The sequence below is a fragment of the Scyliorhinus torazame genome, chromosome 3 (genome assembly GCF_047496885.1).
Source record: "Scyliorhinus torazame isolate Kashiwa2021f chromosome 3, sScyTor2.1, whole genome shotgun sequence".
NCBI classification, from domain to species: domain Eukaryota; kingdom Metazoa; phylum Chordata; class Chondrichthyes; order Carcharhiniformes; family Scyliorhinidae; genus Scyliorhinus; species Scyliorhinus torazame.
This window is the reverse complement of record NC_092709.1, coordinates 181,487,526-181,515,106: the sequence shown is the minus strand read 5'-3', so window position 1 is coordinate 181,515,106 and position 27,581 is coordinate 181,487,526. Positions and strand designations below refer to the sequence as shown.

Here is a 27,581-nt window from a genome sequence, read left to right as displayed (position 1 = left end):
TACCTGGTCAATTTTCCACACATTGCGTAGATGCCAGTATTCTTGCTGTACTGGAACAACTGGGCTGGAAGCCATGCCTCTTTTTGGAGCCCACGTACTCTTTTGATTGTGTTACTTGTTAAAATTCGCTGATGCAAAGCAGATTTTTTTCTCTACAAATGCCATGAGACTGCCAGCATTGCAGGTACTTTTTCTAATTTGTGCTAAAATTAGGACAAGCCAAGAAATAAAGTCCTTCACGCAACTTATAACTTGATATGTTTAAACTCCAGAGAAAGGTGGATAAACCTGAAATGGTTAAGCATTTTGTAAAATTGGCATTTAGCATTATCACAAACTTTGTGATTTCAAATTCTCCCCTTTTATGCTTTTGTTTAAATGTGCAACCCCCATCACATTTTTCACCTATTTTAGCTTCTATCATCACAATAATATGTAATATATGTATTCATCCCTCGCTAAATATTTCAATGCATCTCATTTTCAAATCCAAATACATCATGAATTTACGTTTGCATGTTTCCTGTGAATATTTTAAGAATGTAATTTTAGGAAAGGTTGCATTAGAGTGAGATGCAAACCCCAAACCACAAATCACAATGAGCTTCATAAATCATAAAGCCCCAGAGTGCAAAGGTATTTCATGTGTGCTCAGTGAGCTGCTGGATGAATTCATTGAAAGCTGAATCGCATAAAAGTTTTGTTTGTTTAGAGGAAAGTAGAAATTAACTCCCTGCAGAATTCTGCAAGCGAAACCTCCCATGCCTTAAAGTGCTTATAATCTCATTAAAATGAGTTCACTGGAGTCCTGAGAGAACACACAACTCTGAGCAACCTGTTACCAATGTCACTGAGGGCACTGCTCTATAATGAGTTGTGCTCATGAAGGTGGTGTGTAATTTTACATCAAGGAAAGGCCAGTGTGGTAATCTCACTCGTCAGGCATTTTTTAATATAAAATAGCAGTTTAGTCGTGTTGAGTCCGTTTGATGCATTGCCTTTTTCTGAACTTTCTGCCTGAGCTTAACCCCAACAATCCTTTGTCACTAGATGTACAAAATGAGAAGGAAAGACTGGAGAAGTACCGAATGTTAATACAAACATTACCACGTGTCAACCGTGTCACTCTTGCAGCCCTGATTGGTCATCTCTACAGGTGTGTGAAATTAGCATTTCTGTGGCTTTCAGCATGAACAATATCTGCCCTTATTGCTCATATTTAGCGTATCTATGTCATAAGTGGATAGACATGGAAAAGACCTCTACTTCAGAGGAAAAAAAGCACAATTTAACAGGTGCTTTTCAATTGAATAATGCAAATGGTTGTCAGTTCATTTCTGGTCAGTAATTTCTACAGTTTATACAAACTGCATTAGGTACAGTCCCTCAAAAGGGTGACTGGAAAATCTACATAATTTACATGGGCTGAAATTTTATGACTATTTCCGCCAGCGGGATCTTCCGGTCCCGCTGATGGAAACCCCCCACCGCTCTTTCCCCAGCAAAGGAGAGGGCGAATAATGGAAAACCCTGTTGACAGCGTTGGGACCACAAAATTCACTGCTGGCCAGCCATTGGCCTCCGCGACTGCAAAACGCGCCACGGAGGGGAGGTAAATCCCATCCATGTCTATACTTATTGCTAATATCACTAGTTGACTAACAATATAGCCTCCAAATTAAAGTCTTTCAAACCCTAGTTGTTTTTAGGATTTTTGGTCAGAACAGAAGTAAATAAAAACAGAAAATGCTGCAGGCCAGGTAGTGTCTGTGGAGAGAAATAGAGTTCGTATTTCAGGTTGATGATGAATCTTCATCAGCACTGTAATATCCTGCGTGGAAACCACAGGATGGGAATGCTTGTCTTCCCGTGCTCCTTGCGGACTACATGTTCCCCCACTAGGGGCGGGGTATCTCAATTAACCCATGTATAAAAGCCGGCCAGTAAGGCACCGACCAGAAGAGAAACCTGGTAGTTTGTGTAAATAAAACTATGTTTCTTCATTTACTCGGTGTGGCCTCCCCATGGCCTTATTAAAAGAACCTGTGATCATGTTTGGATGGATGTCCAGGTATAAGTATGATCCCTATGAATTTCATGGAGAAATTCGCTGGCTGATCCCATTGTTGATGTTTCTGAAGCAGTGACCTTCCCTTACTCCGATTTGAAATATTACATCTCGCTGAAACCAGCTGAGGATCTGGATTCATTTTCAGTTGTTTTCATTCCTCCTCCCCTGAAGATGGTGTCTGATGCTAGAGAATAGATTCCGAATACTGGAAGCCCTTGGACACTTAGTTCAGTGACCAATTCCGTGTCTGAATCCAGATAATGCACATGAAAAGGTTGTTTATTTGTGGGAAGCACCACATCCAGTCCTGATCCTGCTCTTAACCGTCATTGAGTGGTGCCCTTCCAGCGGTAGCACCTGGTTAAAAAGTAGGACAATCCTGAGTGATTTTTCTTTTGCACATTGAAGCCAAATTGCATTGTGCTGCTTTACTTACTGCTTGTGAAGGGTTCTGGTATCTTCGACCCATCTGCTTAAGGCTCAGAAGAATAACTTAACATAAAATGCACAAATTCTCACTATCATTTTTCTCACAACAATATTGACGTAATAATAACCCATGAATCCAATCAGATAGTCACTGACAAATCAGGATGGGTTAGAATCCTTGTTTGCTGTAGCCGCTTCCCCTTTTTGCCACAAATCCATCTTAGAAATCAGTCTTGGATCTCATTCAGTCTTGGATCTCATACACATCTTTGAAGAAAGTCTCCTATTATAAAAGAGATCTGTTTGAACGCATCTTGAACAGCATCAGATTTTGTTATTTAATCTGCTTTTCTGTGTAACACAATGTAGCAGCTTACCAGTATACAGATGGTTCCTCATACATTTTGCTGAATTAGGCACCAATCCAGTATGGTGCTCCTGCCATGCTACAAGGATACCTTGCAAGTTCATTGGAACTTGTCAGTCATTAGCCCTGACAAGCATTTATCAATTTGGAACTGTATATCTTTGGAAGTAAAGAGACAGTCATCAGCTGTCAAATGAACAACTGGTAAATATCCTTCTTTTAGGAGCTAAAAGATTAAAGGGAAAGGAGTAAAAAAAAAGAAAAGGAGTCTCTTTGGAATTGAAATGGCACACCAAGCAATCAAGTTTGGCATCAAGATAATTTCTAATACAAACTCACTCAAGTACAACTGCCAGCATGACCAACCTGCGATAGAACAATTTGTCATTTTGAGATGGAATTCTTCTTGCTCAGGACCAGATAACCTTAGAAGTAAATGTTCTATGTCAAGTTGAGTAGTCATTGGTAGACGCACAGCAGGAAGCTTATCAGTACTCTGTGTTGGAAAGCTGTACGTTTTTAGCTGGTTAAACTGCAGCAATGCCTCTGTGCACACTTTGAGTGCTCTCTAACCCTTGGTTCCACCAACTTGTGCCTAGGATTTAAGCTTCATATAGTTTGGGGAAGAGACCAGACACCTTTTTGGGGACAAAAGTAAATCGTACAGATGCACATTTATCAGTAGTTTGGTTTGAAGACATTGAAACTTGGTGATATGTTTCCACAAGTGTCAGCTATTGAGCTAACCAAAAAAAAGCTGCATTAATAATTTACTTGAGATCAGATGTTAAATTTTGAATTAGATTCTGTCCAGATTGATGAACTACTACTGTAATTCAAAATGTATAATCAATTGAGATGCTAAGAACGTTGACATTGTGTAGGTTACGTTTTTATTTTAAATTGGGCCCCAAGTATTTGCGAGCCTTAATTGTATCTTCTTTATTAATGTTTGTGATATTTGTAATTCAAAAATATTCCCTACTTCTGTCTCTTAGGAATAGTATACTAAGTGCTTCTGTTTAAATTGGTTACAATCTCACATTTAATCATTTCATCTCACTCCTTGTAATGCTGTACCTTTGACAAATTTGTCCCCAAAGTGTTATGAGAGGAAACTTCTCAAAAATATTTCACACTTTCCCAAAATGCGCTATTTATTTGGATAGTGATTGGTTCTATTTTTTAAAATTTGTGATGTCTTTGTGCTAATGATAATATAAATGTGTGCTGCATTGGCCCATTTCACAACATTTGCTTTTCTGATGTCAGTGAAAAATTACTGTATGATCTGATTAGCTGCTCTATAATTATTCTGGAAAGATTATCATTAACTATTTTCAGTTGTGTGTGGTTTCTTTTTCAATTCATTATTCTGAAGCTGACAGATGGTAGGCAGCCTGCTCCTTGGCCTTTTCCAATTATACTTTCAACTGGTCATTCTAAGAATGCCCCTTAAGTTGGCTTTTCCTCATTTATTTCTTGTTTCCTCATTCTCTCTGGGGAAGTGCTTTCTGTCTGCTTGATGCTATTCACTGAATCGTGATGGTGCACTCAGGTCCAGGGATGTGAGTTGACTTCTTAAAAATTTATCTCTTGATAAGTATCTCATTGATATAACCCCCTGGGCTTTGTTACACAGAATTGGGAAGTGGTGGTCATTGTCACAGCCACTATTCAGAAGTCTACGTTTCTCAGTGTGTTTCAAAGGTTTAGTTCTGGGGGCTCGTTGAGCTCCCCTGGACGATACTTGATATCGTACGAGTAGGTGGAGAGTTCGATCCTCCACCTCAAAATTTTATCGTTTTTTATTTTGCCCCGGAGGCGGTGAGGGTTCGGGAGAAGAAGGCTACTGGTCTGCCTCCTTGATTGAGGGTAGCAGCAAGGGCGATGTCTGATGCATCGCTCTCTACCTGGAAAGGGATGGTTTCGTCCACCGCGTGCATGGCGGCCTTGATGATGTCGGCCTTGATGCGGTTGAAGGCCAATTGAGCCTCAGCCGAGAGGGGAAAAGTGGTGGTCTTTAGGAGTGGGCGGGCTTTGTCCGCATACTTGGGGACCCACTGGGCGTAATAGGAGAAAAGCCCCAAGCACCGTTTGAGGGCATTGAGGCTGCGGGGGAGAGGGAGTTCCTTAAGGGGGCGCATGCGGTCGGGTCGGGACCTAGGACCCCGTCTTCCACGACATAGCCGAGGATGGCCAGCCGGGTGGTGTGGAAAACGCATTTGCCCTCGTTATAGGTCAGGTTAAGGGCTCGGGCGGTCTGGAGGAACTTTTTGAGGTTAGCGTCATGGTCCTGCTGATCATGGCCGCAGATGGTGACATTGTCCAAGTACGGGTATGTAGCCCGCAAACCGTACTGGTCCACCATTTGGTCCATCGCCCTTTGAAACACGGAGACCCCATTTATGACACCAAAGGGGACCCTGAGGAAGTGGAAGAGCCGGCCGGCTGCTTCGAAGGCAGTATAGGGGCGGTCTTTTGGTCGGATGGGGAGCTGGTGGTAGGCAGATTTGAGGTCGACCGTGGAAAAGACACGGTATTGGGCGATCCGATTTACCATTTCCGCGATGCGAGGAAGGGGGTACGCATCAAGCTGCGTGAATCGGTTTATGGTCTGGCTATAATCCACGACCATCCGTTTCTTCTCCCCGGACCGGACTACCACCACTTGCGCTCTCCAAGGGCTGTTGCTAGCCTCGATGACCCCCTCTCCCAGTAAACGCTGGACCTCTGACTTGATAAAAGCCATATCTTGGGCACTGTAGCGCTGGCTCCTGGTGGCGACGGGCTTACAGTCGGGAGTGAGGTTAGCGAATAGCGAGGGGGGTGCGACTTTCAGTGTCGCAAGGCAGCACACCGTGAGGGGGGGCAAGGGTCCGCCGAACTTCAGTGTCAGGCTTCGGTGGCTGCACTGGAAATCCAGTCCGAGCAGCAGGGGGGCACAGAGGTGAGGGAGGATATAAAATTTGAAATGGGTGTATTTGGCACCCTGGATCGAGAGATCCGCAATACAGTACCCCGTGATTTGTACCGAGTGGGACCCAGATGCGAGGGCTATGTTTTGGGATGTGGGATGGGTGCGTAGGGAGCAGCGCCTTACCGTTTCAGGGTGGATAAAGCTCTCCGTGCTCCCGGAGTCGAAGAGGCATGCAGTGTCGTGCCCGTTGACCTGGACCTGCATCGTGGAGTTCTGCAGGTGTTTTGGCCGAGTTTGATCGAGGGTGATCGCACCCAGTCACGGGTAGTCGGAGTCGTAAAATGGCCGCTGCCGTTGGTCGCACGTGTCGGGTCGAGAAGATGGCCGCCGACCAGATGGCCACTCCCATGATTCGCACGAGGCTGATGACGCGTCAGAAGAGGACGTGTCGGGTCGGTGCGCAGCAGCATTGCGAGGCCTGCGGGCCTGAGAGCCTGATTTTCGGGCCGGCTGTTCTTTGTTTTTCTGGCCCCTGGATCTGGCCAGGCAGACCCTCGCAAAGTGCCCTTTCTTCCCGCAGTCGCTGCAGATCGCGGAGCGGGCTGGGCAGCGTGGGCGTGGGTGCTGGCCCTGCCTGCAGAAGTAGCAAGGTGTGCCCCCATGGTGAGTGGGTCACCGCGTGGCGCAGGCCTGTAATACGGGCGAGTCTGAGGAAGTCCGGGGGGGGGCTGGCAGAGTCCGCGGGGTACGTACCCAAGTTATGTCGGGCCACCTCCAGCGAGGAGGCGAGCGTTAGCGTCTCCAGGAGGTCTTTTGCCCCGTTTTCGAGCAGTCGCTGCTGGATGTAGGTCGAGCGGATGCCGGACACGAAAGAATCTCTGATGTGCAGGTTCATATGGACTTCCCCTGTCACATCCTGATGGTCACAGTCCCTGGCCAGCGCGGTGAGTTTCTCAACAAACTCGTCGAGCGATTCCCCCGAGCGCTGCCGGCAGGTAGAGAGCAGATGCCAGGCGTGCACCTCATTGACGGGTTTGACAAACCACTTGAGGAGCAACTCAATCGCTTCCTCATAAATCGTCGCTTTTTCGAGCGTGGCGGAGATTCTGTGACTCACCCGGGCGTGAAGTAGATGCAGCTTGCGTGGCCCCAGGATGGGAGTCTCTGCGGAGTCCAGGTAGGCCTCGAAGCACCGTAGCCAGTATTTAAAAATTTCCTTTGCCTCCGGCGTTCATGCTTCCAGATTGAGCTTCTCTGGTTTTAGGCCTGCGTCCATCCTGAATCTAGTTTAGCCTAATAAATTGAGGTACCCTCAGTAATGATGCTTAGAGATTAAACTGTAAAGAAGGCTTTATTAGGCTAATAACTATGCTACAGATTTGGACGAGAGCTGACTGCTATACAGACCATGAGGCAGGCCTTTATGTATGGCTCCCAAATGGGCGGAGCCAGAGGCGGAGTCCCCAGGGTTCCAAGCCTAGTCTTAAAGGGGACATCACCTTACATGATGATAAGGCAGTAACCGTTCATCACAGTTCCTTTTAATGTCATGCGTATTCCTTGAACCACTATGGAAGGACAGCCTGGGCCACACCTTTACACCTCTTGAGGAAACCAGGACAATGCCTGGCTGTCTCAAAGCTGATCAAACTTGTTGAGTGGAGTATGCGTTCCGATGTTAGTTATGATAGAAATTCAAGCTCTGTGCCTTTACTAGAGTTCAATTGAGGAAATTAATAACTTTGCTTTTGTTGGATGTCTTTGGGCACAATTCAGTGAAGCCATTGCACCCAGTGCGGATCCGGGCACATCAGGTAAATCGCACGTGACCTCCAAATTGGGCTCTGCACCAGGTGCGAAACCTGGCGCGAGTTACACGACTCGCACCAGCAGGCGCGATCTGGTTCATGCCTTCACTGGGCGGGATGCAGTTCGGAATATTTAAACGGGCTTTATGAAGCGGATGCCAGATTCACTCAGTGCCCAGGTGTCAGCAGATGGGAGACCTCGCCAGGGTGCCATTTAGCAGGCGTAATGGCACCTGGGGGATGGGGGTCTCCCAGGCCATTGGGCACCATTGGTCTAGGACAGGCCAGCTGGTACTCTGGCACTCCACTGGCACCCAGGCACCTTTCAACTGGCTCCATGGCAGTACAACAGCAACAGTGCCACACTATTGCCAGGGTAGCACTGCCATGGCACCAGGGGCACTGCCAGTGTGTCAGGCTGGCAGTATCAAGGTGTTAAGATGCCAGTTTGTCATTGCCAGAAGGTAAGCCAGGGTGGGTGCCTTGCCAGGTTGGGTGGGGTTCCCGGAAGCCTCCCCAAGGTTGGTGGGTAAGGGAGGTGGTCGAAAACACAGGAGGGGCCAGAAAAGGTGGGGGGAGGGTGATCGGGGCAGCCTCCCAATATGGTACCCCGATCTGCGAGGAGCCTTTCCTGCTGGCAAGATCAGCCTGTAAGCAGGAAACCCCTCTCAGTGCCACCGCAGCAGGGAGAAACTTGGGACGCCAATAAAAACGGCAAAGTGCCGTTGGATCGCGGGGTGTTTCACGGCACTGCAGCTGCCCAAAAACACCCCACTAAATGTGCCTTTCAGCGGAATATAATTTGAGTCTGCCGAATTGTGTCTTCTTTATTGGTTGATTTCTGTTTTTGTAGTCTATGGGGTGGAAAATGCACTTATTTTGTAAAGTTCATCATATTTATTGTGAAGAAGCTAGAACCGCATGTAACTGGTTTTGTAAACTCTAATATAATTATCTCTGTGCACTTTACGTTTGTTTAAATTCATTTTAACCTAATGGGACTAATATGTATTTCCCAGAGACCTTTATAACGTTGGTTTCATCTTTTGAGAGGAATGATGACACAAGTAAAAGTAATCACCATCCTTATTCCACTAGAGAGGACACTCTTGCTCTTGCCTCTGACTGGAAGGACAGTTTCCAAGGAGAGAAGTGTTTGTTAATTGGTGTGTTTTATCTGTCATTACGTGTGCTGAAAATATGGAAATACCCAAAAATGTTGTGATAAACCCACTAACATTTTTAATTTTGGAAAATATTGCATAATTTGCTTCATGACTGCAGAAAAAGCAAGATCTCAATGTTCTTGGAAATGGGAATTATTGAAGTTGCCGGTGAATCTTTTCCTCTCTTTTCTCCCTTTTCTATCAGCATATATAATTTTAACTGTGGTAGGAACTTCATGGAGCCTATCAATACCTTATACCAAATGGAATTCAAGCAGACATTGAGCAGGATCTAAGAGAAAAGGAAATGAAGAAAAATAATGAAGCATGTGGCTTGTGCGGCTAGTTCAGATACATTGACAGGCATGTAAAGAGGACACTCACCAAAGCATATACCTTTGCCACGCTGTGTTAACTCATTGTTATTACAGTTACATAGATCTTCTTCGAGGCTTTTCCCTGCCTGGTTCATGTTCTGTAACCACAAAGCTGAAAAAGGGACTGTTTTTAAATTAAGAACTTTTATCTCACCAAGGAGGTTTCGGGCCACATCCAACAACTGATCTGAAAACTGCTCACATTTTGACGAATTCCACCTCAGCAGCTGAAACAATTCATAATATTCGAAACCACTGAATCACATTCTTAATTTTTAAAACCCGCAACATTCTTTAAAAAGTCCCTGTCTCCCAACGTTAATGGATGGATCATTTTTATTTTTTTTAATCCATTATCCAGGTCTTGCATGGACCACACCCTGTTTGTGCACCAAGTTTTGTTGAAATCTGTCCTTAGTTTTCATGGTGTGCTTTCTACAGACTAATGGGATGAAAAGACTGACTGGGATTTTCCGCTCTTTTTGCAGTGGTCATCATGGTGGGCAGGGGCAGAAAATATCGTGTGACGGACAAAATGTGGTCTTACATTGTCGTAAAACCAGTTTGCATTTGTGCGTTGCAGCCGACAATGATGGGTTGCGTTTCCCGCACTTCAGAATACTATTTCAATATTTCTGCATCTCAATATAAGGACTCCTCGTCGCAATCATCCTCCCAATGGATTCGCCAGGCACATTGCGTGCAATGAGAATAACATGTTTCACAATGGCACATAAGCAACGTGCCCCTGGCAGCCTGCACTTCACTCATTGCTTTAATGTTAGTTTGCCTACCTCGCATCATGCAGCACTCACGGGAATCAGCGACAGACTTTGCAGGGAGCACTGCATCACGTTCAGGCAGTTGTCACAGGCATGGTTCTACCTACCAGAACAGCGATTAGGTGGAGTAGCTTTTAATGGGCGACAAGGTTAGGGCTCTGCTGGAGGAGGAGAGAACTAACCTCAGGCCGTTGAAGGGGCTCCAGGCCTAGGCATGTACAAGGGGGTACAAGTGGGGAATGTTGCACTCAGGTACCTGACTGGAAAAGGGGGAGGTGAAGGGTAGTGGTATACATTGAACAGTATAAGGTTTCAAAGGTGGGTGACTTGCACACGGGCCATAGGCGCATCCACTTCAAAATGTTCGGGGCTGACAAATGGGCATGCACTAGAAGCACAATGGGATCAAAGAATATGAGGATTGAGTGAGAGGTCTGTCGGGAAGGAAACCCTGAGCGTGAAGCTCCTTCCGGTCAATTGGAAGGGTGTAGCGCAACAATTACTCACTCAAGTCGAGAAGTGATGAAGTCAACCGAGGCTTTATTAAGCAAGACTTGGTCCCCAGCAGCTCAGTTACAGAATGCGGCTGCTGGGAGAACCCGGGCTCTTATACTCCCCCTTTCTGGGAGGAGCCAGCAGGCGGCAGATCCAACCAGGACACGGGACCTGTCAGCCAATAGCCTCTTGGCTTCACCGGTACTGTACTACCCCTCATACATACCACCACATTCACCACTTGTTAAAAATGAACCCGGCGGGGTGGTGGTTCGCATGATGGTAGGGGTTTACAAGGCTGGTCCTGGAACTAATTTTGTACAGTGGCTATGCATTTAGCCCAACTGTTAACTATGTACAGTTTTTGTCAGAATTATTTACCGATTTTTGTCACGCTGATTCCTCGAGTCGAGCGGGTGCCCTGGTCGTCCTTGTCGATCGCCTCAGCCCCGGTGGTGGTGCAGGTGCTGGCTCGGGCACTGTCGTCTCTGGGAGCATTGCGCTGTTCGTCCCTGTTTCTTTATTCCTGGGCGGGCACGGGAGGAGGACCGTTCCACCCGGGAAGGGAGCGGTCGTGGGGTGCGTCGGTGGGAGAGAGGGGGTGATTGGTGTTGGGGGTGTGTGTGTGTTTCCGGCAGGCGCCAGGTCCCGCAGGGAGACTGTGTCCTGTCGGCCGTCGGGGTACGCCACGTAGGCGTACTGGGGGTTTGCGTGGAGAAGGTGAATCCTCTCGACCAACGGGTCAGATTTGTGCGCCCGCACATGCTTTCGGAGCAAGATGGGTCCTGGGGCTGCCAGCCAGGTCGGCAGCGACGTTCCGGCGGAGGACTTCCTAGGGAAGACAAGGAGGCGTTCGTGAGGCGTTTGGTTAGTGATGGTACACAGCAGCGACCGGATGGAGTAGAGGGCATCCGGGAGGACTTCCTGCCACCGGGAAACTGGGAGATTTCTGGACCGTAGGGCCAGTAGGACGGTCTTCCAGACCGTACCGTTCTCCCTCTCTACCTGACCGTTGTCCCGGGGGTTGTAACTGGTCGTCCTGCTCGAGGCAATGCCCTTGCTGAGCAGGAACTGACGCAGTTCGTCGCTCATGAAGGAGGACCCCCTGTCGCTATGGATGTACGCGGGGAAACCGAACAGTGTAAAGATGGTGTTGAGGGCTTTAATGACTGTGGCCGCTGTCATGTCGGGGCAGGGGATGGCGAAAGGGAAACTGGAGTACTCGTCCACCACGTTTAGTATGCATTGCGGTCGGTGGAGGGGAGGGGGCCTTTGAAATCCAAACTGAGAGGTTCAAAAGGACGGGAAGCCTTTATCAGGTGCGCTCTATCTGGCCTGAAAAAGTGCGGTTTGCACTCTGCGCCGATGTGGCAGTTCCTGGTGGCTGTACGGACCTCCTCAACAGAGTAGGGGAGTTTGCTGGACTTCACAAAATGGTAGAATCGAGTGACCCCCAGATGGCAGAGGTCCTCGTGGAGGGCTTGGAGGCGGTCTATTTGTGCGTTGGCACATGTGCTGCGGGATAGGGCATCGGACGTCTCATTCAGCTTTCCGGGACGATACAAGATCTCATAGTTATAGGGGGAGAGCTCAATCCTCCACCTCAAGATCTTGTCATTCTTGATTTTGCTCCGCTGTGCATTATCGAACATAAAGGCTACCAACCGTTGGTCGGTGAGGAGAGTGAATCTCCTGCCGGCCTGGTAATGCCTCCAATGTCGCACAGCTTCCACTATGGCTTGGGCTTCCTTTTCCACTGAGGAGTGGCGGATTTCTGAGGCGTGGAGTGTCCGGGAGAAAAAGGCCACGGGTCTGCCCACTTGGTTGAGGATGGCCGCTAGAGCTACATCGGATGCGTCGCTCTCGACATGGAAGGGGAAGGACTCGTCGATTGCGTGCATCGTGGCCTTTGCGATATCCGCTTTGATGCGGCTGAAGGCCTGGCGGGCCTCTGTCGACAGGGGGAAGGTAGTGGACTGGATTAACGGGTGGGCCTTGTCTGCGTACTGGGGAACCCACTGGACGTAGTACGAAAATGAAGCCCAGGCAGCGTTTCAGGGCTTTGGAGCAGTGGGGGAGGGAAAATTCCATAAGGGGGGGTGCATGCTTTCGGGGTCAGGGCCTATCACTCCATTGCGCACTACGCATCCCAGGATGGCCGGACGGTTGGTGCTAAAAACGCATTTTTCCTCGTTATAGATGAGGTTCAGGGCGTTAGCGGTCTGGAGGAATTTGCGGTGGTTGGCGTTGTGGTTCTGCTGGTCATGGCCGCAGATGGTTACATTGCCAAAGGTATGGGAACGTGGCCCGCAAACCGTGCCGGTCAACCATTCGGTCCATCTCCCGTTGGAATCATAGAATTTACATAGAATCATAGAATTTACAGTGCAGAAGGAAGCCATTCGGCCCATCGAGTCTGCACCGGCTCTTTTGAAAGAGCACCCTACCCAAGACCACACCTCCACCCTATCCCCATAACCCAGTAACCCCACCCAACACTAAGGGCAAGACCGAGACTCCGTTCGTGATGCCAAATGGGACCCTTACAAAATGGTAGAGCCACCCGTCTGCCTCGAAGGCCGTGTACTTGCGTTCACTCGGGTGGATGGGGAGCTGGTGGTATGCGGACTTGAGGTCCACGGTGGAAAATACCTTGTACTGTGCAATCCGATTGACCATGTCGGATATGCGGGGGAGAGGGTACGCATCTAGCTGCATATACCTGTTGATGGTCTGACTATAGTCTACGACCATCCTCTGCTTCTCCCCGGTCTTCACAACTACCACCTGGGCTCTCCAGGGACTATTGCTGGCCTGGATTATGCCTTCCTTCAGCAGCCGCTGGACATCGGACCGGATAAACGTCCGGTCCTGGGCGCTGTATCGTCTGCTCCTAGTGGCGACGGGTTTGCAATCCGGGGTGAGGTTCGCAAACAAGGAAGGCGGTTCAACCTTGAGGGTCGCGAGGCTGCAGATAGTGAGTGGGGGTATTGGGCCGCCGAATTGGAACGTTAGGCTCTGGAGGTTACACTGGAAATCTAACCCTAAGAGAGTGGGAGCACAGAGTTGGGGAAGGACATAAAGCCTATAATTCTTAAACTCCCTCCCTTGCACCGTTAGGTTCGCGATGCAAAACCCTTTGATCTCTACGGAATGGGATCCCGCTGCCAGGAATATCTTTTAGGTGCTCAGACAAATGGAAAGAAAACAGCGTCTTACCGTATCCGGGTGGATAAAACCTTCCGTGCTCCCAGAGTCGATTAGGCATGGCGTGTCGTACCCGTTGACCAGCACCGTTGTTGCCGTTTGGAGCGTCCGGGGCCGCGATTGGTCCAGGGACACCAAAGCCAGTCTTGGTTGTTGCATCGCGGCATTTTCTTCAGACCCCGTGGAGCCATCAATGCTGGGGTCCTTGGCTATCAGCCAAGATGGCGGCGTCCATGGATCGCATGCGGTCGAGGGCAGACAAAATGGCCACCCCCATGGATCGCACGTGGCCGGGGGGTCACAAGATGGTGGCACCCATCCTCCCCGCATGGTGTCCGGTACCCAAAAGGGCGGCGCACGCAGGCGGCACATGGATCGCTGGGGGGTTGAATCTGCTGTCCCCGTTCTCCCCCGAAGATAGCGGCAACCCCCCGGGACTGGCACACCGCTGCGTAATGTCCCTTTTTGCCGCAGCTCTTACAGATAGCTGAGCGCGCCGGGCGGCGCTGCCGGGGGTGTTTCGCCTGCCCGCAAAAATAGCAGCGGGGCCCACCGGGATGGTCTGGTGCTCTAGCCGCGCAGGCTTGCGGGGGGGTGGGGGGTGCCGGTGTGTCGGTCGCAACGGGGGTCCACGGAGGCCAAGGGGCTACCGCACGGTCGGGGCCGTAGGCGCGGGCATTTTATGGAGGCCACGTCGAGGGTGGCCGCAAGGGCCCGTGCCTCTGTGAGTCCTAACGAGTCTCTCTCTAACAGTCTTTGGCGAATTTGAGAAGAAGTCATACGTGCCACACAAGCATCCCTGATTAGGAGCTCCGTGTGCTCGTTTGCGCTCACCGACGGGCAGTTGCAGTTCCTTCCCAAAATCAACAGTGCGCTGTCAAGCGATTCTCCGGGGATTTGCCGTCTCGTCGCGAGTTGGTGGCATGCGTAGACCTGGTTTATGGGCCGAATGTAGACTCCTTTCAGCATGGTGAGCGACGTCGGGAAATCCTCCGCGTCTTCGATGATCCTGTAGATCTCCGGGCTCACCCTGGAATGCAGGACCTGCATTTTCTGATCGTCCGTGGTCCGGCCGGGGGCCGTTCGAAGGTAACCTTCGAACCATGCTAGCCAGTGTTTAAACATGGCCGCCGAGTTTGCTGCATGGGGGCTGATTCGCAGACACTCCGGGGCGATCTGGAGCTCCATAGTCTTTTTAAGCTTGCTTAATAAATTGGAGCGCAACAATTACTCACTCAGGTCGAGAAGTGATGTTGTCAATCAAGGCTTTATTAAGCAAGACTTGTTCCCCAGCAGCTCAGTTACAGAATGCGGCTGCTGGGAGAACCCGGGCTCTTATACTCCGCCTTTCTGGGCGGAGCCAGCAGGCAACAGATCCAACCAGGACACGGGCCCTGTCAGCCAATAGCCTCTTGGCTTCACCGGTACTGTACTACCCCTAATACATATCACCACAAAGGGTTCACAAACTCACACAGGGAAGGTTTAAGCTTGCATGGCAGTGCAATTTTTGCACCACCATCTTACAACCTGCAGCAATGGTGCAGTGCAACATTAAAATGAGGAGAAGCTCTGCTTCTGAGGACACTGCAGATGGATTGGAAGGCAAGTGAATGCAGTGGAGGGGTTGATTAGAGAGGCACCAAACAGAACTGTTCACTCCCAAGTGAGGACAACTGAGAAAGCATAGCAGCTTTTCAATGCTGGGAATCAGGAAATGGAAGCAATGATGCCCATTCATGCAATCAGTAAATAAAAGACTAATCCTATAGAGTAGCAGTAATTAATCTGTTTGCTTTAGCCCCTGGTTCACAGCGTGGCAATCCCTCAGAGTAACAATGAACTTCAGAGATATTGGGCGTGATCTAATGGCTACATTGCACACAGCATGGATTCGTGCAAGCCGGTTAAGTCACGGGAAAGGCCAAAATCACGATCAGCGTCGGGCACCGATTGATTTCCTATTGTTAACGGGACGGACTCCCTATCTAATGGCCTCCCGTGATCTAACCGGTTCATCAGCAATCAGTCACGTGGTCGCCCGCATTTTAACCCACCTATTTAAAAATGTGAAGCTAGTGCAATGGGGGAAGGCGCCCCGGGGGGGGACAAGTGCCAAGTAGACTTGTGGAACGCAATGGTACTAGGGTGTAAGTCATAACTGACTGTCAGTCTCTCACCATCTCCAATTCCTTACAGATATCACATTGTAGGGGGAGGGGTGGTGCTCGGGGAGACGGGAGGGCAGTGAAGGGTGCAGGCTGACCCACCATGTGGAATAACATGACAGAGGCTTCACCCGTCTGAGGTGTGACAATCAAAACACTATCTGTCTCTCGCTAATGGCGGTGCCTCCCCTCCCTCCAGTGCCCACGCAGTGATCCTCTATCGTCTTAGCCCTACATGCTCTTCTGCTACATCTATGTGTGTCCCAGGATGGACATCAGAGGTGGAGGCATCCTGCCGTTTTCAGAGCCTTGTGGCCTTTGATGCCCCTTGTGTGCGTCCCCTGGAGGGCCTGTGGCCGGAGAGCCCTTGCCAATGTGCTGGTGGCACACGCCTGCCATGCCACCCTGTCCCACCCGCTGACTTTGAGATGTGCCATTGTCAGGAGTGGGAACTCGGCAGAGCTGGAGACTGCTGACATCTCCATGTTGAAAGGTTCTGGTTCAGCCTCCAGCGCTCTCACCTCCCGGATGGTGCCCGTAGAGCCCTGGGGGCCACATTGGCATGTAGGGGCAGCTGGAGTGAGCTCTAGAGGCCCTTGCTAGCCCTAGTGGCTCCTCGTCTGTACCATGGTGTTGACGCCCTCAACGATGCTCCTCTGTAACTAGGCCATGCTCTGGAGTGCCTCAACAATGTTCAACTGTGTCTGGGACATGATCCTCAGTGACTGGGACATGCACTGGAGTGCCTCAGCGCTGCCCACCTGAGACTGGAACATGCTGTGCAGCGCCTCAGCTAGGTCCACCTGCACCTTGGACATGCTGTCGCTGTGCTCAGCCATGGCCTTCACAGACTGAGCCATGCCTTGGACACCTGATGCTGATGATATGCTTCAGGCTCTCCACGGTGGTCGCCACCCTAGCAGTGTTGGCCTTGGTGCCACGCATTGCCGGCACCATCTCCTTCATCCATAACCTTTGAGACTCCTCCAGTCGGCTGTGGACACTGTCTGGAATGTTGCCGTCACCTCCTCCTGAATCTCACGGATTCACCAGCTCCGGGGCAGACACGTCCAGGGGACCGGTATCTGACTGGGACATCCAGTCTCTCCGGACGTTTCTGCCTCCGCCTGATGCAGCGCTGGCTAACCTCTATCAGTGACCACTCTGTCCTCGAGGTCTGTGTATCTGCACTGGTGGACACTGTGAGTCAGTGCTGTGATGCTCACCTCTGGTTCCTCATCTGAGGTGTCCTTGAGGCAGGAGCTGAGGGCCTGGCTTGTGAAAGTCCTTGGGTGTTTTTCAGAGGTGCCAATTAGAGAAAGGAGAGATAATTAGGCCTCGCATGTGATTCTGCAGCAGGACGGAGTACTCTCAGTAAGATTTTCTGAGGGATGAGTTGGTGCAGGACTTTCACTTGAGTGCACTGCCACCTTTGTTGTTGGTGCAGGCCTGGTCGATGTCCTCTCGCAATCTCTGTGCGGAACTTGATTTGGGCCCTCCACTCTTGGTCTAGGATCTTTCCTTTCGCTTGCACTCAAGCTTTATCTACATAAAGACAGACAGAGTGTGAGCAAGACCCATTCCAGGGCAGATGATAAGGATACCTGGCATGTGTGGGTGGTAGTGGAGCCATGGACGGAATGAGGGTGCAATCTCTAGGATATCAAGCTGGATGGAGATGTGCGGGTGTGCGTGATAGAGTGAGTGGTGAAGTGCTTTGAGCTGGCAGTGTATAAGATAAATGTGAGATTGCCTGGTGAGTGTGCGAGTTGAGAGCGATGAAATGCTTAGCTTACCCTGGCAGCATGGATGAGATCATTCACCCTCTTTTTGCACTGGCTGGCTGACCTCTTCTGGACCATGTTAGCATTGACCACTGCTCCACTGCCACCCAAGCTGGATTGGTCACCATGCTGGACCTCCAGTGTCCAGATTGGTGAGGGGTAGAGAACATTGCAGTGGGCCTCGACTGTGTTAATTAGGTACTCCAGTGAGGTGTCACTGAATTTGGGGGCTTCTGTCTTCTTGGATTTTGGGGCATGTCTTCAGTGGCGCAGTCCTGGGCTGCCGAGAAGTTGGACTTTAAATACGGTGCCTGGAGTAAGTAAGCAGTGAGCTGACAGCAGGATGGGTGAATCTGCGAACCAGCATGTTTGACAGGCATGCATAAGTAATCAGAGAAGTGGACAATATCTTGTGAAAACCTACCATTGCAGCCGACGGGTAGAATGCCGTATTTTACATCTGTTTCCACTTTGTGCAATGGGACAGAATCTCTTCCCCCATCTTCAGTGGTTTGAAGTAATTATTAATTGAGTTTTAATTTTTGTGCTGAAGATTGATCGGGATCAAATACACAAGCCTAAGGCATCTTTCTGATTGGGGAAAAAGGTATCTATTTCTCCAATCTCAAGTGAATATTCTTTAGTTTGGGAAATCATTGAAATGTCAGCAACGGAGGAGGCATTTCAACCTTTTATTTTTTCATTCCGAATTTCTGTGCCTTCACAGACTTGTGTTGTAATTACAGTCCTCTGCAGTGTTGCCGAGGTCAAATGCTGGAGCTGACTGCCTGGAACCACTATCTTTCACACTTTTCTGTCATTCCATTGATTTCACTCCGTGTTACTTGATGCAAATTTGATAACGTGGGAATTGAACTTCAATCATCTTTTGCTCCATGATCTAATTAGAATTGCTCTAACAGTGTCGCTAAGTTGTGGCTATGTTTTCCAACCCTCTCTGCTTCGATTCACTCACTAAACAAAAGAGAGTCAGAGGTTGAATGTGTAACAGTGCCACCTACCTTGTATGTAAGGGTGAATTTTAACAGGAATGGAGGGAAGAGGCTGTGGAGTCCACTGACCTTTGTGCTCATACTCTTGATGTATGAGAGTGAAACTGCAACAATTTTTTTAAAGTTGCATTTCTATGGCGTCTTTCATGACCACCCAAAGCACTTTGCAGCCAATAAAGTATTTCTGAACTGAATTCACTGCTGCAATGTGACAATAGCACAAATTTGTCAAATCTAACTGACAATAGAGGTCAAACATTTGTGAGAGAAGTGTCATGAGAATGTCACTTTAAGAAATAGTAGTCTGCTCATGTTACTGCAGTGATGTCAGAGTGTGGGTGGAGCTGAGCTCTGACTCTGCTTTTTAGTCTCACTTGGAGAAAAGCTGGGGTGTGTCTGTTTTTTTGGTTTCGTTTCAGTGTTGGAGCTGCAGTCAGCCACAGAATGTGTAATGTTCCCTCTGCCATGTAAAGACTATCTCTTGACCATTTGGTGAATTCAGAGTGATAACTGCTCTCAGTCGTGAATTTAAACCTGAAGTGCTTCTGTTAAAAGGCTTTTTTTTATGTCTCATGATAAAGTAAGGATTACTTAGTGTTGTATTCTTTGGGGATTGTATTTGAATTGATATTTACTGTATGTTTTAAAAAGGTTAACTTGAGTTCATCGAATAAACATTGTTTTGCTTTAAAAAATACTTTTCGATTTCTGCTGTACCACACTTGTAGAGTGGGCTGTGTGCGCCCCATATCGCAATATATTAAAAGTTGTGGGTCAGGTGACTCCATGATACACTTTGGGGTTCTCTAAACCCTGGCCCATAACAGAAGGAAGTACTGGTCTCAGAGGGGTATCATTGCCCCTTGCGATTGAAAATTACAGTCAAGCAGATCAAGGCGCGGTAAGAATGGATAAATATCCAGCTCCATTTTAACTGTCTTCCTGCCCAGTTAAAATCTCCCCATGACCCCCCCATTCGCCCCAGCTGATGGGCTACCATGTACCGTTGGTGTCAAGAACCCATATAAACCAATGAAATATTAATTATTGGGGTGCATTAACAATACAAACACCACAAAAGAGGTATACATGTATTTTAGTGTGCTTGCCAAATCAACTCATTGATGCTTGCTGCACTCCATGCATCAGGCAAGAAATACAATACATTGAATTTTATCGATTCCGAGTGATCCATTCTGATAAATCCATAGACTTCCTGCCAGTTCCCCTAGAATAGTAGGGTGTGCAAATCCAATTCACCTTTAGCATTGAGATGTTAATTAGCGTCTTTAGTACATCGCATAAATGATCATTTTTACTGATATCATCTGTTCACTGAAAATAATAAAACATTGAAATAGAGATGAAACAGTGGAACATAGAACATAGAAAATACAGCACAGAACAGGCCCTTCGGCCCACGATGTTGTGCCGAACCTTTGTCCCAGATTAATCATAGATTATCATTGAATTTACAGTGCAGAAGGAGGCCATTCGGCCCTTTGAGTCTGCACCGGCTCTTGGAAAGAGCACCCTACCCAAACTCAACACCTCCACCCAACACCAAGGGCAATTTGGATATTAAGGGCAATTTATCATTGGCCAATTCACCTAACCCGCACATCTTTGGACTGTGGGAGGAAACCGGAGCACGCGGAGGAAACCCACGCAGACACGGGGAGGACGTGCAGACTCCGCACAGACAGTGACCCAAGCCGGAATCGAACCTGGAACCCTGGAGCTGTGAAGCAATTGTGTTATCCACAATGCTACCGTGCTGCCCTTAAGAACAAATAAATCTACACTATATCATTTTACCGTAATCCATGTACCTATCCAATAGCTGCTTGAAGGTCCCTAATGTTTCCGACTCAACTACTTCCACAGGCAGTGCATTCCATGCCCCCACTACTCTCTGGGTAAAGAACCTACCTCTGATATCCCTCCTATATCTTCCACCTTTCACCTTAAATTTAAGTCCCCTTGTAATGGTTTGTTCCACCCGGGGAAAAAGTCTCTGACTGTCGACTCTATCTATTCCCCTGATCATCTTATAAACCTCTATCAAGTCATCCCTCATCCTTCTCCGTTCTAATGAGAAAAGGCCTAGCACCCTCAACCTTTCCTCGTAAGACCTACTCTCCATTCCAGGCAACATCCTGGTAAATCTTCTTTGCACCTTTTCCAAAGCTTCCACATCCTTCCTAAAATGAGGCGACCAAAACTGTACACAATACTCCAAATGTGGCCTTACCAAAGTTTTGTACAGCTGCATCATCATCTCACGGCTCTTAAATTCAATCCCTCTGTTAATGAACGCGAGCACACCATAGGCCTTCTTCACAGCTCTATCCACTTGAGTGGCAACTTTCAAAGATGTATGAACATAGACCCCAAGATCTCTCTGCTCCTCCACATTGCCAAGAACTCTACCGTTAACCCTGTATTCCGCATTCATATTTGTCCTTCCAAAATGGACAACCTCACACTTTTCAGGGTTAAACTCCATCTGCCACTTCTCAGCCCAGCTCTGCATCCTATCTATGTCTCTTTGCAGCCGACAACAGCCCTCCTTACTATCCACAACTCCACCAATCTTCGTGGAGTACCACACTCCTCCATCTGTTGAAGCTGGAGTTGAATACACCTATAACTGATGGAGGAGTGTCTATTCTATCGACCTAGTGTCTGAAGTGAAATAAATTTGAGTTTGCTTAACTGTATTCTTGGGGAACGGTAATTTAGTTTGGCACTGAATTGTAATCACTTTCAAAGAGGCTTCTAGGAGACTTGCTGGAGGGAATAAATTTTCACTACTGCTGTATGTGACGATCTAAGAGGCTTGGTATATTTTTGGACCAGTTTAAGGGAAGCTTTATTTTGCGTTTGGTCCAGGTTGTACTGGACCCTTCACCAACAGTTGCAAAGACGGAAGAAGGCTGCACCAGGAAAGTGGCCCCAGTCGCCGTGGTTGGGCATGTCATTGAATTCAGCTGCCAAGACCATGTGGAACCCAGCTGTGCACTGGTATCTCCACATTAAACAACATCAAGTGCAGGCCTCTGTCAGGTAAAAGCCCTGTAGCGATGGAGGACAGCTGCATCCATAACTGAGCAGCTCTCTGCCCACCCCAAATGGATAGGGGACTAGAAAAGGTGCCCCCAAAAAAGCCTATCCCATTTCTCCGAGCTGGGAATCTGCACCCAATGGGATTAGCAACACCGCGGTCGAAACAAGAAGCTAAATTTCAGAACCTGGAATGTGGCAATATCCGTTGTCCACACAAAGAATGATCCCCAGGAAGACAACTGCCGCTGTCACCCAGAGCCAGCAAGGTACAACATCGACATTGCTGCTCCTAGCAAAATCTGTCTCGCTAGGGAGTGGCAGCTGAGGAAGACCAGTGGAGGGTACACCTTTTTCTGGACAGCAATGTCAAACCGTGCCCCCTGCATCCATAGAGTCGATTTTGCCAGGAAGAACAAAATCATTGCGCTGTGCAAACTTTCCTCAGAGAAGTTGATGATCCTACGCCTACATGAAAGTCATAACCAATATCCCACCAACATCAGTGCCTATTTCAGATTCCGACCATGAAGTCAACGAGAGATTCAACTCCAATTTCGACGGTGTCCTTGCTTCTATCCCAGGAACGACAAGAACATAAAAATTATGAGCAGAAATAGGCAATTCAGCCCCTCAAACTTTCTCCGCCATTCAGTGCAATCATGGCTGATCTCATCTCAGCCTCACCTCCACCATCACCCTTCATCCCGCTACTAATTAAAAATCTATCTATCTCCTCTTTAAATCTTTTCAGTGTTCCAGTCCACTGCACTCCACAGATTCACAACCCTTTGAGTGAAGAAATTCCTCCTCATTTCTGTTTTAAATTTGCCACCTCTTAGCCTGAAGCTATGGCCTCTCATTGTAGAATGTCCAACAAGGGGAAAGTGTAATAGAATACTCTCCACTTGCCTGGATGAGTGCAGCCCCAACAACACTCAAGAAGCTCAACACCATCCAGGTCAAAGTAACCCTCTTGATTGCTTCCCCTTCCACAAACATTCAATCCCTCCACCACCGGCGAACAGTGACAACCGTGTGCACCATCTGCAAGATGCACTGCAGTAACTCACCAAGCATCCTGGTTTATTCTTGACCATACTCCTCAACTGTAGTGAAACCTGGACTGTCTATTGACACCAGATTAAGATCCATGAGAGCTTCCAACAGCGGTGCTTGCATTGAACCCTGAGGATCAAAAAGAGGGACCACTGGACCAATGCTAGCGTCCTCTATGAAGCCGCATCTAGAAGCATAGAAGGATTGCCCCTCTGGAATCAAATCAAAAGATGGACCATTGCCTCTTGATGCCTGGAAACCACCTACCACCTCCTTCAGCAGGTTCTCTTATGCCAGCTCTCCATTGGCCAATGCTCTGTAAGGGCGGCCAAAGGGAAAGCTATAAGGATATGCTCAAGGCCGCCCTAAGGCACAGAGATATTAACACCTCTGATTGGAAGGAGAAGGCTGTGGACCGCTCAGCATGGTTCCACCTGGTCCATCTGGCCGCTTCGAGGCTCAGCGAGGCGGAATGGCAGCGGCAGAGGAAAGTGAGGAAAGCCAACCTGAGGTCTGCGAATTCCAATCCCCCGTGCAAAGACATGCCGCCACTGCAGAAGAATTCGTGGCTACAGAATTGGGCTCCTCAATTATCTGAAGAATCGCTGAGCCTGACGATGACGACAACTTGACCCTTGAATTTCTGGTGATAATACACAAAGAGGAAATGATTCCCATTCCCAGCACTGACATCATTCGTATTGAACATAAAAAACAAAGTCTAATTGCTTCCCCAGCCCTACAAATAACAAAAATATCAAATGAATCTAAATGAGAGTAAATATCGGGAAAAGTAGTCATCAAATTTATTTTGTCAGTTGCAATGCAATTGGTTTGCAAATAACATCTCAGCACCAAATTAACAAATGCTTCTACTGCTGTCTTTTATTCAGAGATGATTTTTTGTCTATGTCAGAGTTTTTTAGTCATTACATGGTTTTCCTTTTGAATATCAAGGTTCCAGTGTACATTTAGACACACCATTTACTGCTTTAAGTATGTCAGTAGCCCAGGACTCTGTACCATATGAAGTAATAACCAGAATAGAATGAATGGAAATATGGATATAATATTTTGTGCATTATTATAGTTATCATATTCATATTTCCCAAAAGAATTGTAGAAAACACGTTCATTGCAAAATCCTCTCTCTTGAACGCTGAGACAAATCTGCATATACTTGAGATTAGGAGGAGAGAAAATGGTCCACCTGTGCTGAAGTTACTGTCAGTGGTTCAAACCTAATTCACATTAGGTGTATTAAAATCAATACTTACTATGTGAAGTATTAGATGATAGACAGTTTCATGAATTTTTTTAAATTTGGGACCATGGAATCAAATGAGTAAGTTCTGTTGCCTTTGTGAGGCCTCACCTCCTGAGAGCTCACTTCGAAACTGAGAAATATGAGATATTGATAAATTACTCAGACATGAGACCTGTTTAAAGAGGTAAGTTTACGAAAATAGTTCCAAAACCACGGAGATTACATCAATGATCTAGCAGAGCTTCAAAAAGATTTAGTCTCACAAAGGTTTACACATACCAAGTGGATGACTTGGTTGCTTCGAGAACTTCGGGCGCTATTCTCCCCACCCCCCCTTACCCCCACGCCGAGTGGGAGAATTACCGGGGCGCCGCGCGAATTGCGCCACGCCTTGCCGCCCCCCGCACGCGATTCTCCCACGCCCGGAAACCAGCGGGGCGCGATTCACACTGGGCCGCTCGGAGAACCGGCGAGCGGCGATTCTCCGTCCGGATGGGCCGAGCGGCCGCCACAACATGAAACGTTCCCGCCGGCGCCGGCCACCCCTAGTTGCTGCCGGCGGTAATGCTGGGGGGGGTGGGGTGGCCTGTGGGGAGGGGGGGGCCTCCTTCACCGGGGTGGCCTCCGATGGGGTCTGGCCCGCGATCGGCGGGCCGGCCTCTCCCCACCCCCCCTCCCCCCAGGCCTACCTCCTTCCGCGTGCGGCCCCAGAACACCGGCTCCATGTTGGTGAGGGGCCAGCGTGCGCAAGACGTTCCCCACGCATGCGCAGGATGGCACGGCCCAACTGCGCATGCGCAGGATTGGGCTGCCCCAACTGCGCATGCGCGGGTTGGCATGGTGCCCATTTGGCACCGCGTAAGGACACTGGAGCGGCGTGAACCGCTCCAGCGCCATGCTGGCCCCCTGTGGGGGCCAGAATAGGTCGTGTCCGGGCCCTGTTTGCACCGTCGTGAAACACAACGGCGTTCACGACGGCGCGAACACTTGGCCTCAATATCGGAGAATCGCCCCCTTCCTTCCTAGGTGACTGGCCACACTCAATTCTAATGGAAATTTAGATGTATTTTAGTCACTCTTTTATACCCTTTGTCAAGGTAGACCTAGGTGTTATTCTGACAGGACCTTAATGTCCTATAAAGATTCTCTTTTATACAAGTTATCCAATAAAATGTTGAGTTCTTTGGCTAAACCATGAGTTAAATGTGCAACTATAAGTTGCCTTCCATACCTTTCTTGAGCCTAAGCAGTACAGCTGCTTCAGGGCTGCTTTCCATAGGTTTTTTTCTGTTCCTATGGTGAGTTCCCTAACTCACTCAAATCCCTTCCTTGAAGTTTATAGGCGTCATTGCTCGTATTTGCCTGTTATTTAATATTTATGCCTTGATCTATGAATAATGACTATTCAGTATCAAAATATTGAAGAACTTTCAGGGCTATGAAAATAATTAGTAAGACAACCAAACAGTCCTCACCCCCTCTCACACTCCACCCCCTCCACACTCCCTAATCCATGTCAACGCATGCCCCCACCAACCCCTCCCCCATGAATTCTCATACCCTCCATGCCAACCTGTGCCGCTCCACACACAACACCCCTATGACCCTTTATAGCCCTTGTGCCAAACTATGCCCCCCCATCTGCAACTATGGCGCTCATACCTTCCATGCTAACCTATGGCCCTTCCCCATGCCCCACCCTTAGCCCGAAAACTACCATGTCAACTCGAGCAGCATCCACCATGGGCAGAGCTTAGGACCTACGTTGAGATTAAATGAATGTTACCATCTCAGTTGATGTTATAACTGGGCGAGAAGATCCCAGAATGGAATTCTGGCTTAAAAGACCTCAACTTTTGTTGTTTTTTTATGAAACATGGAGGAACAGAGCCACAGGACCACAAGCAAAGAACATTTATTAAACATGAAAAATTGGATTATTATACAATATTCCTTTACTCCCGCTTTAACAAATATACACAGATTTTAAGATCAATACGAATTACAAAGTGCATCTTAATTTACAAGTGTCTCGGTAACACAAAATCCCTTTTTAGGGTCACAGATTGGCTGTGGTCAAATACACACACTCCGCTCTGGATCCAAGTTAGTGTCTTTGGTTTTTGTCCTCAGAATACCTCCAGATGATTGTCACATGAGAATTTCCAAACTCCACTCCCCAAAAACACGCTTCCAAATCTTATCTCCTAATAATGCTTTCCTTGTCGATTTACATTCCAAAATACAATCTAGGTTTACCAAATTATATTTTTAAATAGAGCTGCCATTCTACTTTTAATAGTGAATCCAGTCTAGGATTTTCAACATCTCCTTTAGGATTTCCTTGTCTTGACTGTTGTACAAACTGTTCACAATTGCTTTAAGTCGCGATTCTCAGAGTTTAGTGCAATGGCATCAAAGCTTTCATTTATCTCTGAAGCCTGCTGTCCCACTTTAAATCTGGTTACTGCAATTGTCTCTTTAATTCAGAACACTTAGTTTGCTCTTGAATTCTTCTGATAAATACCTTCGTCTCTTCTCTAACTCTAGTCATCTAAGGCAGCATGGTGGCACAGCAGTTAGCACTGCTGTCTCACAGCTCCAGGGTCCCGGGTTCAATTCCAGCCTCGGGTGACTGTGTGGAGTTTGCACTTTCTCTCCCTGACTGCGTGGGTTTCCTCCGGGTGCTCCGGTTTCCTCCCGCAGTCCAAAAATGTGCAGGTTAGGTGGACTGGCCATGCTAAATTGCCCCTTAGTGTCAAAAAAACTCTGTTGCATTGTCCATCTTCTCCTGCCAGAGGTGAAAGATGTCCTGTCTCCAACTAAAATATATCCAGCTTAAACTAAGACTTAAAAGCTTTTTTACCTTAGAAGGGTTCCAATTGCTAAGCAATGACTGCTGCTACTATTTATTCTTCTCGCCATAGCCCTCTTTGAACACAGTAAAACCACAGTTGATATTTAAATCAACCTCCACACATACAAACACCTTTGTCCAGCATGAATCTGACTACAAGTCCTATCCTATCATGCATAGATAGAATTTATAGAATTTACAGTGCAGAAGGAGGCCATTTATCCCATCGAGTCTGCATCGGCCCTTGGAAAGAGCACCCTACCTATCCCCACATAGGCACATTAAATTAAACATATTTAAAAGTATACCTTATTTCTAAGTTTACCAATACAAATATAAATATAAAGTGAATATAAATCTCTTAAAACTACTTTTGTTTTCCTCACATTAAGTTCTTAAGTGTCAATTGATGAATTCACTTTTTTTTTTAAAACAGTCTGTGATTTAAAAAATAATTCACTTGATTTAAATTCTTTAATCCGTTATGAAATTGAGTATTTGTAGTCATAGTCTCACTTCAAAATGTTTATAACCGCTTGTCAATCAAACTGTGAAATGATGGGGCCTCACTGTGATAATGAAAGGTTATGAAACCACATTATTCAGCACTAATCTTGAAATGATAATCCTCGTGCCTATATCAAGAGAGTGAAATAGCAAGCAATCATCTTATTAACATTGCAGACTTTTTTAAAATTTAAAAGGCAGTTTTATATCGTTTGACATCCATCTTGACAGTTTCCTT

The 27,581-nt window shown here is 47.8% G+C and overlaps 1 protein-coding gene and 1 long non-coding RNA gene across 5 annotated transcripts in view; one reads left to right on the top strand and one right to left on the bottom strand.

Moving 5' to 3' along the window:
* The window catches only part of arap2 (ArfGAP with RhoGAP domain, ankyrin repeat and PH domain 2), a 604,005-nt gene that overhangs the window by 435,764 nt on the left and 140,660 nt on the right, over positions 1–27,581 (top strand). For all 4 annotated transcript variants that reach the window (XM_072496549.1, XM_072496548.1, XM_072496547.1 and 1 more), the window contains one exon: positions 1,051–1,156. In XM_072496549.1, the coding sequence (XP_072352650.1) occupies positions 1,051–1,156 (106 nt within the window). The remainder of the gene's footprint in view (positions 1–1,050; positions 1,157–27,581) is intronic.
* The window catches only part of LOC140408816 (uncharacterized), a 65,514-nt gene continuing 46,764 nt past the window's right edge, over positions 8,832–27,581 (bottom strand). Inside the window, exons 3-4 of the long non-coding RNA XR_011940208.1 lie at positions 9,146–9,250; positions 8,832–9,053 (exon numbers count right to left, since the gene is read on the bottom strand). This is a non-coding gene — a long non-coding RNA (uncharacterized lncRNA). The remainder of the gene's footprint in view (positions 9,054–9,145; positions 9,251–27,581) is intronic.